General features: G+C 43.5%; 1 protein-coding gene across 2 annotated transcripts in view; it reads left to right on the plus strand.

Moving 5' to 3' along the window:
• Positions 1-2196: 2196 nt before the first annotated feature.
• The window catches only part of CCDC60 (coiled-coil domain containing 60), a 315694-nt gene continuing 299196 nt past the window's right edge, over positions 2197-18694 (plus strand). For both annotated transcript variants that reach the window (XM_077462079.1, XM_077462080.1), the window contains exons 1-2: positions 2197-2336; positions 12697-13001. In XM_077462079.1, coding sequence (XP_077318205.1) covers positions 12702-13001 — 300 coding nt within the window. In that variant the 5' untranslated portion in view covers positions 2197-2336; positions 12697-12701. The remainder of the gene's footprint in view (positions 2337-12696; positions 13002-18694) is intronic.

The following is an 18694-nucleotide window of genomic DNA, read 5'->3' on the forward strand; positions in this document are numbered from 1 at the left end:
GCAGCCTGGAGGACATACCATGAACCATACCAGGCCACATGCCCTCAACATACCCTTAACAAGGGGACAACCAAATCCTGCCCCCCCCCCCATGTGGTACCCCTACCCATACACTAAATAAATGTCAAAAAGTGAAAACCTCAAAAGACAGTTTTTGACAATTCCTTTAGTATAAAAGAAGAAAAAAAAAAGTGTCCCGTGATGTACCTTCATCATCAATCACACAGCCCGACGGACCCAAAAAATAGAAAAAAAATGATAATACTCTGCCTTCATGGCTCCTGTCAACTGCTGTTTTTTCGCTGTGACAGCTGTTATTTAGGGAAGGGTGGGGCCACCCGCTGACGTAAACAGTATTACCCCACCCCCCCATGATGTCTGAAGGGGCGTGGTCACTCGGTTATGTCACCGGGTGGCCCCGCCCCTGCCTATATAACAGCTGTCACAGCCAAGAGACAGCAGTCGGCGGGATGCCTTCCATTGCATGGAGTTCCTCTTATAATCCGTACCAGACCCAAAGGGCCTGGTATGGACTGGGGGGGGGGGGGGGGCTCATGCCGTTTTTTTTCTTAAAGAGGGAGTCCGGCGGAATTTTTTTTTAAAGTCAGCAGCTACAAATACTGCAGCTGCTGACTTTTAATAAATGGGCACTTACCTTTCCTGGAGTCCAGCGATGTCAGCAGCCGAGGTCGAGCAACTGTTTGGCTCTCGGCTGCTGCCAGCACCATTCTCGTGAGGGAATCAGGAAGTCAAGTGTTGCGGCTTCACTTCCCGGTTCCCTTCTGAGCATGCACGAGCCGCGCAGAGCAATGGGAATGGTCCGCGCTGTCTCTGGGACCCGTGTGTCCCAGCAGTGCACCGGGACCGGAAGAGGCATAGACTCCCACGGGAGTCTATGCCTGGAAGTGGGTGCAAATACCAGGTATCTGCACCCCCTTCCTCCCTGAAAGGTGCCAAATTTGACACCAGAGGGGGGGGGGGAGAGTTCCGAAAAGTGGAGGTTCAATTTTTGGGTGAACGTCCACTTTAATCCTGTCAGAGGGTTCCCCTTAACCACTTAAATACGCTGTGTTATATACTGTACACTGACCGCACTGTATATATATATATATATATATATATATATATATATATATATATATATCCCTGCACGCCATTAACTGACCTGACTCTAGCTTCTCTCAATCATAATGCTATATATAGCCTCCATGTAAGCAGCCTTCTATAGTGTGTGGAGTTAGCCCCCTGAGTCATGTGAGCTGTGATTGGCTAAGCATGCAGGTCAGGTGCATGCTTTAGGCAATAAGCAGCCATCAATCCACTGCAATATCACAGTGCATTATGGGGCGCTCCTCGAATTTGCTGCGAACGCCCCATATGTTCGGTTCATTTGCGAGCAAACAAACACCCAATGTTTGCGTTGAACTTACGTTCGGCTCGAACATCAGGACCATTCCTATTTATGACAAAACAAACTAATGGGGTCTCCTCTGTCATAAAAATTCTATGTTTTTTTAGGCTTAATTCCACTTTGATAGACTTAAAAGAGGGACTGTCTATTCAAACAAAGGTGTGACTGGGAGCCATATAATTTAAAGGAACCTTTACTCAAACTTTTTATCCACTAAACAGGCCTAACTAGATTCAAGGAATATATTTGATCTAGAATTTAGTACAAACCTACCAGACAAACAATTACAATTTAATTGGTAGTTCATTTTCAAATGCCCTGGGCTGTACACGATTAAAATATACTTGTAAGAACAGCTTTGGTTTATGTTGTTCCCTGACTTCCCTGTCATTAGTAACGCAGGCATACAACAAAGGCAATGCTGCTGTCTCCGGTTACACTCAGCACCATTACCTCCTACACACACTATGTGAGATCTCTCTAACAAACATTGCACTTCTCAATAGGCACTGATCATGTCCTTAGTTTACACTGTTTGCATCTCCTCCTACTCCACTCATAGGACAAAGAACTGGCCAAACTGTAATAAAAGGCCTAGAGACAAACCACTTCACACTCATGGGAGGGGAAAAACATGATTTCAGGTCATAACTTTAAGTATCTGTATTTGTTTAGTTACATTTTTTAACTCTATTGTAAAAAATAAAATAAAAAATGCATAGTAGACAAACCTGTAAGTAAAGTTGTTTCATTTTAATTATTAACTATATGATACGCCCTTCCCTTCTTAAGTCTAGTGACCCAAACATTCTGGTAACCAGTGGTAACCTTGTCTGTGTCTGCTTCAGGCTCTGCTAACTATTATTTCATTCATGTGGAGGGAAGTCCTAGGATTTCCAAGCAGATTCTACCTCTGTCACATCAGGTTTGCATTTTACCATTTCATACAAATTTTTATGATATATTTCATAAGTTTTTTGTGTTTTTTTAACACAATATATATTAACATGTATAACATTATTATAATGCAATCAAAATGTGAATATATATATATATATATATATATATATATATATATATATATATATATATATATATATATATATATATATATATATATATGTTTTTTTTTTTTTGTTTGTCTTTAAAAACAAATAAACACATTTAAACACATTTCTTACATGCACCAGATTTCCAAAGAAAATGCCAGGTTTCTAAGGTTAGTTCTTTTCATTTCTGGAAACATAGAAAAGTGACGACAGAAAAAGACAGAGTAGTCCATTGAGTCCGCCCACTGAAACTGTCGCACTTTTGGGGATGAGAAAATAAATTTCCACAAAAAAATTAAATAAAAATTTAACAAAAGGGGCTACTCTCATTTTTTTCTTGAGCAGGGTTATTAAATAATCGACAAGTTGTTAAGAAGGTGTATTTTTTCATTTTTGTTCTTTGCATTACTTTATTTCTTTTTTGTGCATTTGATTAATATTAGTGTGATGTCACTGCACTTTTATTTTACTTTTTTTTCACTGTCTGTTTTACTGTCACTTTCCTTATTAAAAAAAAAAAATAATTAACAAGCTCAACATAGGGCTGTTTTTTGCCTTAAAAATAAACAGGTCCAGAATAGTTGAAAAGAGCTTCTGTAACCCTTTTGGAAGGTGTTTCAGGGTCTGTGTCAATGGCCCCCTTTTTTTTTTAGACAGGTTTTGCATTTCTATACAAGTCTTATGCCCTGTACACACGGTCAGACTCTCCGACAGAAAATGTGCGATCGGATCTTGTTGTCGGAAAATCCGATTGTGTGTGGGCTCCATCTGACTTTTTCTGTCGGAATTTCTGACACATAAAGTTTGAGAGCAGGATCTAAAATTTTCCGACAACAAAATACGATCGTTTAAATTCTGATCGTTTGTAGACAGTTCTGACGGACAAATTGCCACACATGCTCAGAATAAATTACGAGACAAAAGCTATTGGCTACTGGCCTCTTTATAGTCCCATCATACGTGTTCTACATCACCGCGTTCTGAACGATCGGATTTTCCGGCAACTTTGTGCAATCGTGTGTATGCGAGACAAGTTTGGGCCAAAATCCGTCAGAAAAAAACAGACGGATTTTGTTGTCGGAATGTCCGGGCATAAGAATGCAAAGCCCACTTGATAAGGTCAAATGCAGGTTAGAAGAAGATCAATTGCAGATAAAATGCACCTGTCACTGAATTCTGAATGACCTAGGGAGTGTTTCAAACGGATACCATCGACACAAGCCCATTGCACCCATAATAGTCATCCAAAATCACCTTTATTTTGTCTCCCCTCGCCTCCCCTCCCCTTCCCTTCCCTTCCCTTGTTTTTTCTTAGACATTTTTCAAGACTTCTGATTTTTACTGACATTGCAGGGAAACAAAGGCAAGTTCATTCATCCCTACCCAGTGGGTTTTATCCATAAAGGACCATTATTGATAAAAAATTTATCTTATTAATGAAAAACGTAAAGGATGGGGTTAGTGGCGCTACCATTAATGTGGGTTAGTTTTCTCCAGTCATACTGGGATTTTTACATGCAGGAGACGCCTTTATATAAATTCAAATAGGGATACCAAAAAAGTTATAATTGTGTATGTATATGTGATGATCCCACCTAAACTCCCAATACCATACACCTCTTACCAATTAAAGATAGCCAAAGTGATATATACTATCGTAGAAGTGCAACAGTATACATAATATAATATGTATTATTCCACCAATAACTCAAACAAAATACCTCTAACAAAGAATCTAAAAAATTTTAAACAAGCCAGAAAAGAAAAAAGAAAAAAAGAAAAAGAAAAAAATCAAAATTCAAAAAAGTCCCACCATAAATCACTCAGCACTGTATAACACAAGGCTGTATATACTGTAACCAAAGCTGTACAGTGACCTAATGTATCCAAAATCCTAATAAAGTGTAAGTGAACATTTAATATATGCTTAAAGAATATATATATATATATATATATATATATATATATATATATATATATAAAATATATGCAGCTGGAGAACCAGGCTTCACTGAGCGTGTGTACTGAAAGGCATGTAAGTATGCATCAGGCTGCTCTTACTCCCTCTAGTGGTGGAAACCAGGTAAGACATACAACTACTCAAAATGAAGAAATCCATCATATAATTATATATATAGGATTAACTTCCCTTACCTGTCCCCGCCACAGGAATTGCTGAAACAGACAAATTGCAGCCTTCACCCATCACGGCGGGCAGTGTTAGACAACCTTCAGGTTTATCTTTCTCGGGAAGAGCCTCCTACCTGGACCATGTAAAAGACTCTGCCAGAAACTTTCGTGCGCTCTGTATAAACAGTACACCAAGTCTGGTTTTCCCAGAGCCCAGTCTTCCAATAGGAGAGGACTTACAGGCCAAACCTCGTTTCTTCGGCTGACGAGGCCCGGGTACCATACCATCTTGGGAGTCAAAATATCGGCCCGAGGTATGGATCCGGTTTGTTGTAGCCCTTAGGCCACCGCAGGGACCTGCACAGAGCTAAAGTTTTACGTGACCAACCACCATAGACACTGGCGAAAAAACGGAGGTACTTCCCATATGGGAGGGGTTATATAGGGGAGGAATTCTCCTTAATTGGGGTTAACCAGTGTCCAATCACCAGAGGTGCCTATATAACCCACTATGTAATGAAGCTCCTGTGTCCCGTGATGTATGATCAAGAAATATATATATATATATGTACAATGTGTCCAAATAAATTCAGTGACTTTTGTGCTCTTAGAGTCTCCAAGTGACTTCAGTGCTCCCCCTCAAAGGTCCCTACTCACCAACACCTTGCACCCCTACAGTTTTCAAACTGTGTTTGAAAAACCGCTGCACAAATACCATGTGGTATAAAAAAATTGCAAAACCCACCATTTTATTTCCTAGGGTCTCTGCTAAAAAAAATATATAATGTTTGGGGGTTATAAGTAATTTTCTAGCAAAAAGTACTGATTCAAACTTGTGTAGCGGTACCCTCTTGAGGGCTGCTGAGTGTTGTAGTCTGTCTGTCACCCTGCCCACCCAGGCACACAGTTTTCCTTTACCCTCAGGCAGAAAACCAGTTCTTGAACTTTATTTTTATTGAGGGGAATAAACTTGGATGGGGATGGGATATTCATGAGATGCCCAAACTGATTTGCAGAACAATATATATGGGATCGATTAGATACACCTCCGGTATATACAACTCCAATCTTCAACTCTAGCACATCACTTGCCTGCAGACTATCTCTCCTCAACACCTCTGGCACATTACTTGCTTGCACTTCCCAGATCAGCTAGCACTGATTTTTAGGCCTGACACTGACTCAGCCAGGCCTAAGGTGAATGCTCTTTGCAGGCAGGGACCACGGGCCCCTTTAGTGTAGCAAAATTGTAGCTAGTCCCAGTGCTAGCTTTCCATGTGGCTACTGAGCCTAGTACCACATCTTCAGGCCCTGCCAGCCCTCATGGCTGCAGCTGCCTCTCTCCACTGCCTGTGACACCCCAGTCCACTTCTCTGGCTCTGCACCCATCTCAGACTGCATGCTCCCTGTCCTCTCAGGTGTGCCGCCCAGATCTCCCAACTGTATGACACTCACCAGCCCTCTTGGCTGCGACCTTTTGTTCATCTCCTGGAGACTTTGCCTGGCCGTGCTCTCCCACTGTCCTCTCTTGCTCCCGTGCAACCTGCTCACGACACCTTCATGTGCCGGGAGAAGGGTCCTGTCTACACTCGAGCCCCAGGCCAAAGATTTCCCCCCCAGACTGGGGAGTTCCCTCAAAGACCATGACAGCCTAGCACTCCATCTCCAGCTTCCTCCCGGACAACTTCTCCTCAGCTGGGATGATCCTAGGTATTTAAGGAGGCCTGCCCCCTTCCAATCCAGATTGGGGATTGGTCAGGGCTCCTTAGAACACCTCAGACAGCACCACCTACCCTCTCCCCCTTCCCTTCCAGAAAACACTTGAACATTTTGGAAATAAGTGTGGGGAGGGGGGGGGGGGGTATTGGGGATGCTGCCTGTGAGTCACCCAGCTCTACTCTGAGTCACTCCCAACCCAGATCAAAACACACCCAGACTTGGCTGTTAGCTATCCACTATACACTATCCTTTTAGCACACTAGAGGGTGCTACTCTTGTAAACAAAAAGTGCCAGAAAAAGCCTGGTCTTCAAATGGTTAACCATATATATATATATATATATATATATATATATATATATATATATACTTATTTATAGAGATACCTTCAGATGAATGTTGCAGCAAAGTCCTATTGCAGGGGCCCTTGGGTATGATGCAGTGTCTGTCTTTGTGTCAGAAAACCTGAAGACAAGATCTATTTTAATGAGGAGACCCTCCAGCCATTACCCAGTCAATCTGGAACACAGTCCTAGTTATCTGGTACTGTGCATGTGAGATGGTGATATGACAGAGGATTCATGAGGATTCAGCAATACAGGTGAAACTCGAGAAATTTGAATATCATGCAAAAGTTCATTTATTTCACTAATGCAACTTAAAGCGGAGGTCCACCCTAAAGTGGACCTTCCGCTCATTGGAACCCTCCCCCCCTCCGGCGCCACAATTGGCACCTTTCAGGGGGGAGGGGGTGCAGGTACCTGTACAGTACAGGTATCTGCACCCACTTCCGGCGTAGATTCTGCAGAAGGTACGCCCCTTTCTGCAGAATCTACGCCCCTTTCCGAAGTTCCCCCGCTGCCTGCTGGGAAACATACGGATCCCAGAGACAGCGGGGACCATCCTTATTGCGCAGCGCGACTCGCGCATGCGTAGTAGGGAACCGGGAAATGAAGCCGAAAGGCTCCACTTCCTGATTCCCATACCCAAGATGGCGGCGGCAGCACCCGAGAGACGATCGAGAGATCGGCTTCGGTTGCCGACATCGCGGGCGCTCTGGGCGGGTAAGTGCCATTATTTTAAAAGTCAGCAGCTGCAGTATTTGTAGCTGCTGGCTTTAAAAAAAAAAAAAAACGGTGGTCTCCCGCTTTAAAAGGTGAAACTAATATATGAGATAGACTCATTACATGCAAAGCAAGATAGTTCAAGCCATGATTTGTCATAATTGTGATGACTATGGCGTACAGCTCATGAAAACCCCAAATCCACAATCTCAGAAAATTTGAATATTACATGCAATCAATAAAACAAGTATTGTAAATAGAAAAATATCGGAAATCTGAAAAGTAGAAGCATGCATATGTACTCAGTACTTGGTTTGGGCCCTATTTATAGCAATTACTGCCTCAATGCGGCATGGCATGGAAGCTATCAGCCTGTGGCACTGCTGAGATGTTATGGAAGACCAGAAATCTTCAATAGTGGCCTTCAGCTCTTCTGCATTGCTCGGTCTCATGTCTCTCATCTTTCTCTTGGCAATGCCCCATAGATTCTCTATGGGGCTCAGGTCAGGCGAGTTTGCTTGCCAATCTAACACAATAATCTCAAGGTCATTGAACCAGGTTTTTATGCTTTTGGCAGTGTGGGCAGGTGCCAAGTCCTGCTGGAAAATGAAGTCAGCATCCCCTGCACTCACCTGCGGAAGGAAGCATGAAGTGCTCCAAAATCTCCTGGTAGACGGCTGTGTTGACCCTGGACTTAATGAAGCACAGTGGACCAACATCAGCAGATAACATAGCTCCCAAAATCAACACAGACTGTGGAAACTTCTCACTGGACTTCAAGCATCTTGCAGTGTGTGCCTCTCCATTCTTCCTCCATACTCTGGGTCCTTGGTTTCCAAATGAGATGCAACATTTTCTCTCATCAGAACAGAGGACATTTGACCACTGAGCAACAGACCAGGTCTGTTTTTCTTTAGCCAAGGTAGGACTGTTCTGACGTTGTTTGTTGTTCAGCAGTGGCTTGACAAGAGGAATACGACATTTGAAGCCCATGTCCAGGATCCATCTGTGTGTGGTGGCTCTCGATGCACTGACTCCAGCCTCAGTCCACCCCTTGTGAAAGTCCTCAACACTTTAGAATGGCCTTTTCCTGAAAATCCTCTGCAGGCTGCGGTCATCCCTGCTGCTTGTGCACCTTTCTCTTCCACACTTTTCCCTTCCACATAACTTTCTATTAATGCACTTTGATACAGCACTTTGGGAACGTACAACTTATTTAGCAATTACCTTTTGAGGCTTTCCCTCCTTATGGAGGGTGTCAATGATGGTTTTCTGTATAACTGTCAGGTCAGCAGTCTTTCCCATGATTGTGATTCCTACTGAACCAGACTGAGAGATCATTTAAAGGCTCAGGAACCCTTTGCAGGTGTTATGGCTTAGTTAGCTGATTAGAGTGGGGCACTTTGAGCCTAGAATATTGCACCTTTTCACAATATTCAAATTTTTTAAGATTGTGGATTTGGGGTTTTATGAGCTATAAGCCATAGTCATCACAATTATGACAAATCACGGCTTGAACTATCTTGCTTTTTGTAATGAGTCTATCTCATCTCACCTTTTAAGTTGCATTAATAAATTAACTTTTGCACGATATTCAAATTTTTTGAGTATCACCTGTACAATCATGTGGCTATGGGCAGCTGCAGTTAAACTATTAGAACATATAAATAATTGCATACTTGTCTCTTCTGATCTGGTATTAGTAGCATGGACAGAGCCAGGGGCGGACTGACCATTAGGGCACTCGGGCACTGCCCGAGGGCCCGGGGCCAGCAGGGGGCCCCATCAGAGGCTCCTGGTAGTCTGTGTTGATCATGGAGCCCAGTGCTGGAACAAGTTCCAGTACTGAGCTCCGGTATCTGGTCCGACAGGGGCACGCTAGCGTGAGCACTCAGTCAGGACACCTTCCCCACATGTGTTGCAGGGTGCCCGGGTTCCCCACACAGCGATCGTTCCTCTCCAGCACTAACAGCCGGCACTGGCATCTCTCCCCACTGAGCCTACACACATCACACAGAGAGAGCTCACAGAGGATCCTCCTCCTTGGCTCCGCTGTACACAGACAGGAGGTGGGAGGAGTTGGGGAGGAAAGACATCCACTGCAAGAGCTGTGCTGGTCATCTGCGGTGTGTATATAGTTTGATAGGGGAGGGGGACACACCGTGACCGTTCCAGTAACCAAGAAGGGGGGGGGGGCGGATGCACACACTGAGAAGTGATGGTGATGGTGGGGGTTGCTTTTGGAGAGCAGTGGACTTGTGCTGCAAGGTGGGGTGGTGTGGGGAGATTTCAAGTCTGATCCCCCTATTAGGACAAGTCCTTTACCCAATCCCAATCCAAAAGTATCCTGCAGCACATATCCTGTTGCACTCCCCAAAACCAAAGAGATGCTGATTGCCTCTTGTCCCAGGGCCCCCCTCTCTGCTGTCATCCAGGACCCCCCTCTCTGCTGTCATCCAGGACCCCCTCTCTGCTGTCATCCCAGGACCCCCCTCTCTGCTGTCATCCAGGACCCCCCTCTCTGCTGTCATCCAGCACCCCCCTCTCTGCTGTCATCCAGGACCCCCTCTCTGCTGTCATCCCAGGACCCCCCTCTCTGCTGTCATCCCATGACCCCCCTCTTTGCTGTCATCCCAGGACCCCCCTCTCTGCTGTCATCCCAGGGCCCCCCTCTCTGCTGTCATCCAGCCCCCCCTCTCTGCTGTCATCCCAGGACCCCCCTCTCTGCTCTCATCCCAGGACCCCCCTCTCTGCTCTCATCCCAGGGCCCCCCTCTCTGCTGTCATCCAGCTCCCCGTCTCTGTTGTCATCCCAGGACCCCCATCTCTGTTGTCATCCCAGGACCCCCGTCTCTGCTGTCATCCCAGGACCCCCCTCTCTGCTGTCATCCCAGGACCCCCCTCTCTGCTGTCATCCCAGAACCCCCCTCTCTGCTGTCATCCTAGGACCCCCCTCTCTGCTGTCATCCCAGCCCCCCCCTCTCTGCTGTCATCCCAGGATCCCCCTCTCTGCTGTCATCCCAGGGCCCCCCTCTCTGCTGTCATCCCAGGGCCCCCCTCTCTGCTGTCATCCCAGCCCCCCCCTCTCTGCTGTCATCCCAGGATCCCCCTCTCTGCTGTCATCCCAGGACCCCCCTCTCTGCTGTCATCCCAGGACCCCCCTCTCTGCTGTCATCCCAGGACCCCCCCCCCTCTGCTGTCATCCAGGACCCCCCCCCCCCCTCTGCTGTCATCCCTGGACTCCCCTCTCTGCTGTCATCCCTGGACTCCCCTCTCTGCTGTCATCCCTGGACTCCCCTCTCTGCTGTCATCCCTCCACTCCCCTCTCTGCTGTCATCCCTCCACTCCCCTCTCTGCTGTCATCCCTGGACTCCCCTCTATGCTGTCATCCAGGACCCCCTCTCTGCTGTCATCCCAGGACCCCCCTCTCTGCTGTCATCCCAGGACCCCCCTCTTTGCTGTCATCCCAGGACCCCCCTCTCTGCTGTCATCCCAGGACCCCCTCTCTGCTGTCATCCCAGGACCCCCTCTCTGCTGTCATCCCTGGGCCCCCTTTCTGCTCTCATCCCAGGACCCCCTCTCTGCTGTCATCCCTGGGCCCCCTTTCTGCTCTCATCTCAGGACCCCCTCTCTGCTGTCATCCCTGGGCCCCCTCTCTGCTCTCATCCCAGGACCCCCTCTCTGCTCTCATCCCAGGGGCCCATCTCTATCCTTATCTCAGGAGTCCATTTACATTCACAGTTTGGGGGTGGTAAAACCTCACAGTTGAGCCCTTTTTTTTCTCACCCCCAACCACACCCCCTTTAACTGTAGTGGCCAGGGGTTTACACATGTTGCATTTGCAGCAGGAATTATACACCCTGTCCCACTTAGCCGGTGTAGTGCCTGCCAAGCATAACCCATTCAAGTGAATGGGGCTGCTCTGCAAAAGGGCGTGCAATCTTGTGCAGTACAGCGAAAAAAGGGTTAAGATTTGTATTGCCTGCTCATCACCTGTTTTAACCGCTTGGATCCCACACTAGCATGCTGCAACTTCGTGCATTGCACAAAGTTGCAAGGTGTTTGCAGAGTGGCCCTGTTTACTTGAATGGGTCACAATCACCCACCAAAAGCAACAGGAGGTATAATTCCTGCTGCAGCATGTGTACATCCTTAGCTGCAGCCACTGTAGCTAAAGGGGGAAGGGACGAACATATGTAATGTGGGCACAGTGCAATAAGTGACACAGGGGGCCCCATGATCTCCTATTGCCCGGGGGCCCCATAAGTTGTCAGTCCGCCCCTGGACAGAGCATGTGGCTAAGACCTTATCTCTCTCAACTTCCTTGTTTCAGGATCTTTTTCCAATAACCCCCAAGTCAGAAAGTGAATGTGATATACATCATTTTAAATTACACTAATACTAGCAGATGACAGTGTAAGGAAACAGATCCCTACACAGCCAAAGAAACTTACAGTGGTTAGCATTTCTGAAACTTCTTATGAACCTTTGTCAATATTATAGTTGGTCCCAAACTCTGTCACTGTCATTATTGCTATTTTCTAACAGCTTGACCTTCCTGTAAATATGGAAACAATATAGATAGCATGTGAAATAAAAAAGGAATCTGTACACTAATTGCTATTATTATATGCATACCTCCCAACATTTTGAGATGGGAATGAGGGACACCTACTAGCAAATGTATGTAAGCATAGGACACGCCCCCGGACATACACCCTTAAAGGAGAAATAACCCCCCAAAAAAAGGTTAATTAAATCTTGCTTTTTTTTACCCCTTACTATTCCTTTATATTGGCTTTTAAAATGTACAAAGGCAGCAATTTAGAAATTGGATGAACGGTTTAGCACTGGGAAACACTTTTTGAAAGACAAAAAGTGCATTTTATATACAACTATATAGATCAGACCAAAAATCAGACATCGCTCCAAATTATGGACAGTTGGGAGGTATGTAATAAAAAATTTCTGCAAAAACAATAATATATAATTTGATTAGAAGTGCCTTCCTTGTATATGACTCCCCCCTTGTAATGCAGTTCTTTTTCTATGAGTAATGGACTTGAACTGAAGTTGTCTTTTATGACCTCATTTCTCTGTAATGGAATAAAGTTATCTACCACTGTGCTGCCAAAACAGTCCTGCACCTGTTGCACTTGTGTATCACGGCTTGCATGGTCCCACACAGTAAAGATCTCAGTGGGGCAGCTGCTAAGTATATACCCATGGAGAATAAGCTACTTGATGTGGGGTCCATAAAGGACAAATTCAGATTCAGATGCATGCAAGTAAAGTTCAGAAATGTATTTTGTATGTTGTTTAAAGGTTTCATGAGGACAGAGATGCCAGGAAATGCAGGACATAGCGACCCCAGAAGTTATATGGTCATTCAACCTCTTCCAATTCCCAGCCAGAAGGGACTGAAAATCCAAGCCAGAAGTGCCACCCATTACAACTGCTGGGTACCATGCCGAGATGAAATATTTAGGGATAACTACTACCGCAGACAGAGGCAATTGTCTCAACAAGGATATAATTCACCCAACTACAAACCCTTTGAAGAACTGGGACAGCCTCTATTCTTGGAAGTGAAAAAACTCATCCTTCAGTCACTGGGACAAGATGAACTGGTAATTGATGTTTTTTTAGTTTTTGTTTATGTCATTAACCCAAGATTGTTTTTTCTTTTGCCTGTACATGGGTTATTGGAGTTCTTAACTGCTGATCACTAGATTTTTAGACTCACAGATGTGTCTACATCTCTGTAATCCACAGGTGGCAAACACAAGGCCTGCCAGGCCCTGTCATGTGGCCTGCGTAACAGCCAGTGGCCGCCACCTCTTTACTCTCCCAGACAACAAGAGTAAACATCCTCCGTCACACAAGCGGTACGCAGCAAACTCCTGTACCCTGCATTCCATACGCAGTAAACTCCTGTACCCTGCACTCCGTATGCAGCAAACTCCTGTACCCTGCACTCCATACACAGCAAACTCCTGAACCCTGCACTCCTGAATCCTGCACTCCGTAAAACCAGTAATAAACAAATGCAGTCACAATTATTTATGATAATAAAGAGTGGACACATAGTCCTCAGATACAGCCAGCCCTTTGAGGGCAATAATGCGGCCTCCGATGAATTTTAGTTTGACACCACTGATGTGGTACCAAAACTAAATTTGCTGATTATTTATGAGACAACAAAAGTAAACATAATGTAGCAGCATACACTCAAAGATATATATTTTTTTTCCTGTTTAGTATCCAAAGTATATCATTCTGTTGCATTTTAAAGTATATCAAAGCCAAAGACAAAAATTTTAATATATTGTAGTTTATTAGTTCTTAGATGTGGCTGTATTAATATTATTATCTTAATTGTAGAATACAGAACACAGGACTGGTGTTCATAGACCATGGTTTATATGCTGCTACCATCAGGTGATTGGGCACTGGCAAAAACATTTTCTAGGGCTGTCCCAGGAGCTAACCATATAACCCTGCACTTGTGGTGAGGCTGCAGTTTTTGCTTAGGTTCTTGGGTGATGAACCCTGTCTTTGCTGGAGAATTATTATTTCCTTTTTTAAATCATTGATGTTTTTACATCTGAATCTTTTATAAACATCTGAATTCATATTAACTTGCGCCAACTAACAATTTCTGGATTGATTACCCTTTGTATACCATGTGGACGGTACCTGGATCCTACTTTGTGGGGCTGGCCTATAATGTTTGCTTTGCACACTTGATCCTGTGTTAGTCACTCTCTTTGCCAAGAAGAACAATGTGTGAAGTTAGCTACAGAGTGCAATACAGGTCCTAAAGACCCCTTGGGGGGTATGCCCACCATGACGAGCGAAGCATAGAACTTATATTGGTCCAGTGTTTTGGATATGGTAGGACCTGGTTTGCCTGTGTTTGGACTTTGGACTGTGTTCCTGTCTTTTAACAATTCTATCCAAAGCGTATAGCACACTATGCAGTATATTGGGCAACGGATTATGCTACTGTTCACTTTTGTGGTATTGTGGTATGCCCTGTAATTTTGCCTCTGATGCTTCTCAGGGAGTTGTTTTAGAATTCATGTTTTTTTCCCCTCCTATCATAACTCGTAAGAATGTAGTAACTGCTTCATGCCTCCCAGATAACATGTTTACGCCCTCTTGTTTTGCGGAGAATGCAATATCTCTACTCAAAGAAAGTGAACCTTTCCAGGCATAAACCGCTAAACCAAGGCTTAACACTTGCTTTCAGTGCAATGTCTGGCCTACCAAGCCCACCACGACTTTCCAGAATCCCCACTTCTGGGTTTTCTATGAACCTATTGCATTCTTATCTCAGGTTACATGGACAACCTCTTGTTCAAGGACTCCTCGGCCAAAACCTTATCTGCTAACATCCACAGGACCATCCAGTTCCTTTAAACCTTTGGCTGGATGGACTACTTTCCAAAGTATGCCCTTCAGCCCTTCAACCCTCCCACTGTCTGCAGTACCTGTGTCTAATCTTGGACACAGCCCAAGCCAGAATCTTCCTCTGTCAGGAGATTGCCTCCCTCAGGTCATAACAACACCCCTCCATTCTCTTTTGTATGATAATTCTGGGCATCATAGTGGCCTCCTTTGAGGCAGTCCCTATCACTCAATTTCACTCCAGACTCCATCAATCCAATATCCTCAAGACATGGTACAAGCAGACCCAATCCTTGTATCACCCAAGCCAAATTAAGTTCTCCACGGCATGATGGATCTCTTGCCCTGGAATTGGGGAAAGTAGTTCCTTCACAGGGTTTGGAGCTTGGTAATGTCAGGTGTCAACTCTGCCCCAGGCTTGCAGGCCAGAGTTTACAACTCTTTGATTGTTTAGGAGAGCATGCTCCCCACAGGTGTCAAAACTATCCATTAACATTCTGAAACTGAGAGCCATCAGACTATCTCTACTCTCTTCTAATGCCGCGTACAAAGACCAAACTTTCTGGCAGAAAAGGTCCAATGCAATCATTCAGTCGGATATTACAATTGTATGTGGGCTTCATTAGACTTTTTTTTCTTCAAAAATTCAGACAGACCTAGAAATAGAACATGTTTCAAATCTGTCCAACGGAATCAATTTCTATCGCTAAAACCGTTCGTTTGTATGCTGGTCCGACGGACCAAATACAATGCTTGGGCAGCTATTGGCTACTGGTTTGTTTGTTTGTGGGCAAGTCCGTTCGGTCGGAAGTCTGTCGTAACTCCATCAAAAGTCAGTCGGAACTCTGTTGGGAAAACTGCCAGATCTTTTCTGCCGGAAAGTCTGGTCGTGTGTACGCGGCATAAAAGTTTACCCAGTCAAAGTACAGTCGGACAATGCCATAGCAGTGACCTACATAAATCATCAAGGCATCACCGGAAGCATAGAAGCACTGAAGGAAACAAGATGAATCCTCTCAGGGGCAGAAACACATTCCAAGAGTCTTGGCTATCCACATTCTGTAAATGGGAAACTGGAGTGTGGATTTTTTTAAACCATCAATGCACTTTTAGGCTTGTTAGCTTCTAAAGGGATGCAGATACTACTGATTTCCTCATTGTAGTGCTGAGATTTTTTTAGGTGATTGGCTAAAAAAGACAGAACTGCCAATTTACAAATTGTTTCACTGTCTTTCTCCAACTAAACAGCTATTCCTTTAGAAAAAGCCAAGTATTTGGAAAAATGCAATATATGTATTTCACTTGGAAGGTATTATTTTTATAACAAAATGCAGTTACTCCATTTATTACAAGTACTTAAAAATATACATCTAAGAATAATGATTTTACATCTGATTGCCAACTGAAGAAATACTGGATGGTTTTCTAAAGACAGTATTTTGTACATTCTTTAGAGAAAGGTGTTAGAAGTGAGCCTGTAGTCACTTCCAGTACCCAGATAAGTTTAGGGAAATGTGTCTTTTTAAATAGTAACTATAGTCTAATTAAGTGCCTACGTAATGAGTTAATACAGGTTTTGTAAGATTTGTGCAAAACTTGTTTGGTGAATACATTGAGCTTGATATATTGATAAACGTGCAAATTCCATTTCATTGATGCGCCCACAAAGCATGCTAAACAACCCAATCATAATGTAACAGTATTTATGATGTGTGCACACATCGTAATGATGTGCACAACTATGGCAGTGTATGGCAAATTCAAATTTGGTTGCATACTTTTCAACTTTATGTGGGTTTCTGCACACAAAATATAGACACAGAGCTAGCACTTGGCTTGAGTCTACCCTTAAATAGATTTTCATTAAAATAGTGTAAGTTTTTGAGAACCTTTGACAACCAACTGTAGAGACAATGAGCACATGTAATAAACATGTGTATAATGCACAGTATGGTTTAAGTGCATCAGCCAAGATTATGTTATATACAACATATCATAACAAAGCAAAGGTTAGGGGTATGCAATGTGCTACTTCTTACACTGGAGTCAGTAACACTGGGAGTAGCGTCCTGTACACTGGTATCACTCTCAATGATGGCAACATGGCCCCTTACATTGGTATCAGTAGGAGTAGTGCATGCTCCACTAAAAACTATATGGCTGTAGATCAATATGCTCAACAGTGTCCACCTAAGCTATAGTCAAAGTCAGTCAGAAGTTTTACCTGCCACAGTGTGAGGTGGCTAATGGAGTGATATAAAGGTGCTGGACAATTTTTTTATGGTGGGCTCTGGAGCTGCCCCTATTCCCTGGGAGTGCTCAAACTCTTGTGAACCTGCAAGTAGAGAAGGTTCTCTTGTGAACCTGCAAATAGAGAAGGTCCATTACCTTCATAATTTCTCCCTTCTGTTGTGCATTTCTATTTGGTAAATCAGGTCCACTGCCTTCCAAACCTCACTAAAGCATTTGCCTAAACTTCTTGTAGGCTTAGATGTGATCAGGCTATCTATGGGACATCAGAAACCCTAGCAAACAGCCACAGACTGTCCCATCAACAGAAATCTTGTTTATTCAGCTCAGAGTTTTTTGGTTATTGCTTTCCACTGTTATAACAGAGGTTAGACTGGCGACTAGGATATCTGTCAAGATGACATTGAATTGTGACTGTCAGACAGACATAAAATCTTTATGGTCTTCTTGGATCTTTGGTAAACATTAGAACCTCGTCTCAAGTAAGTCCATGGTCACACTAAATATCTCTGCTTTATTATACCCTTATTCTAAAAACAAAAGTCATACACAAACTACATGAAAAAAAAATCAACAAAGCATAAAATTCTGTGATATACTGTAGTACACAAAAAAAAAATCTACAAAACCTTAGAAAAAAACAAGCATTTTTTTGGAAACAAAAGGAATACAGGTTCTTATCATTGCTCACATCTGAAAAGCAGGAAAGCAAAATGTTCGATCAGTAACAGACAAAAAAATCTAACTTTTTAGGAATGTAGTTTGCTGATGTTTTCCTTTATTCTATGTTGTTTATCACAAGAATACAAAAATGTTGAATGACTGAAAATAAAAAATGCAGCATAATTTAAGGTATCCCAGCTCCAAATGTGATGTTCAGATAAATACATTTTTCGGAAGAATAGTCAGAAAATATTGTTTAGCTTAGAAATATGTTTATGGAGAACATTAAGGTAAGCAATGCAGCTTGCATGCTAATTAGGTAGCTGACTCCAGCCTTGATGAGACAGTCTATTTGCATTAACCAAAGCAGATAAGCTTTTGTTTATGGAAGCACTAGATGTAGTTTCTCACATACTTAATAATAATCTTTTAATTACTTTTTAACATAACCTACAAACAGATGCCATTTTATTTACTGCAACATAATAAATGTATTGCCACAATTGGTTTTGGATGACAGGTTACAGGGCTAGTAAAAAAAAATGTCCTGGATGTCACTGTCACTATAATGATGTCTATAGTTGCACACAAACATGATGATGCAGTTGCTCAGCTTTATAACAGAACTGTAAGATACATTTATTAAATCCATCATACTAAACCAAAATTCTGAGAAAATCTGAAGTACACAATAATAATAAATACATGGTTATTCTTTTACTTGCAAACGGATTTGTAATTCTGTACAGCCAGTTTTGTGATTTCCATACATATTCTGCACTGTACTGTACAACCAAAGAGATGGCATCCAAAGTTCCTATATGAACAATTAGTCCTTAAACAGTGTGGCTTTGAAGTGTGAATGCAACATCCAGCCTCACTGGACATCACATAAACATATCTATTCTATGAGTAGAGAGCTGATCCAGGTAGCAATTATCCTAAGCCCTTGTACACACGGTCTGAGATTCTGACAACCAAATCCGTCGGATTTTGT

Source organism: Lithobates pipiens, unplaced genomic scaffold, assembly GCF_037356315.1.
Source record: "Lithobates pipiens isolate NorthernLeopardFrog02 unplaced genomic scaffold, aLitPip1_a1.2 Scaffold_3, whole genome shotgun sequence".
Lineage (NCBI taxonomy): Eukaryota > Metazoa > Chordata > Amphibia > Anura > Ranidae > Lithobates > Lithobates pipiens.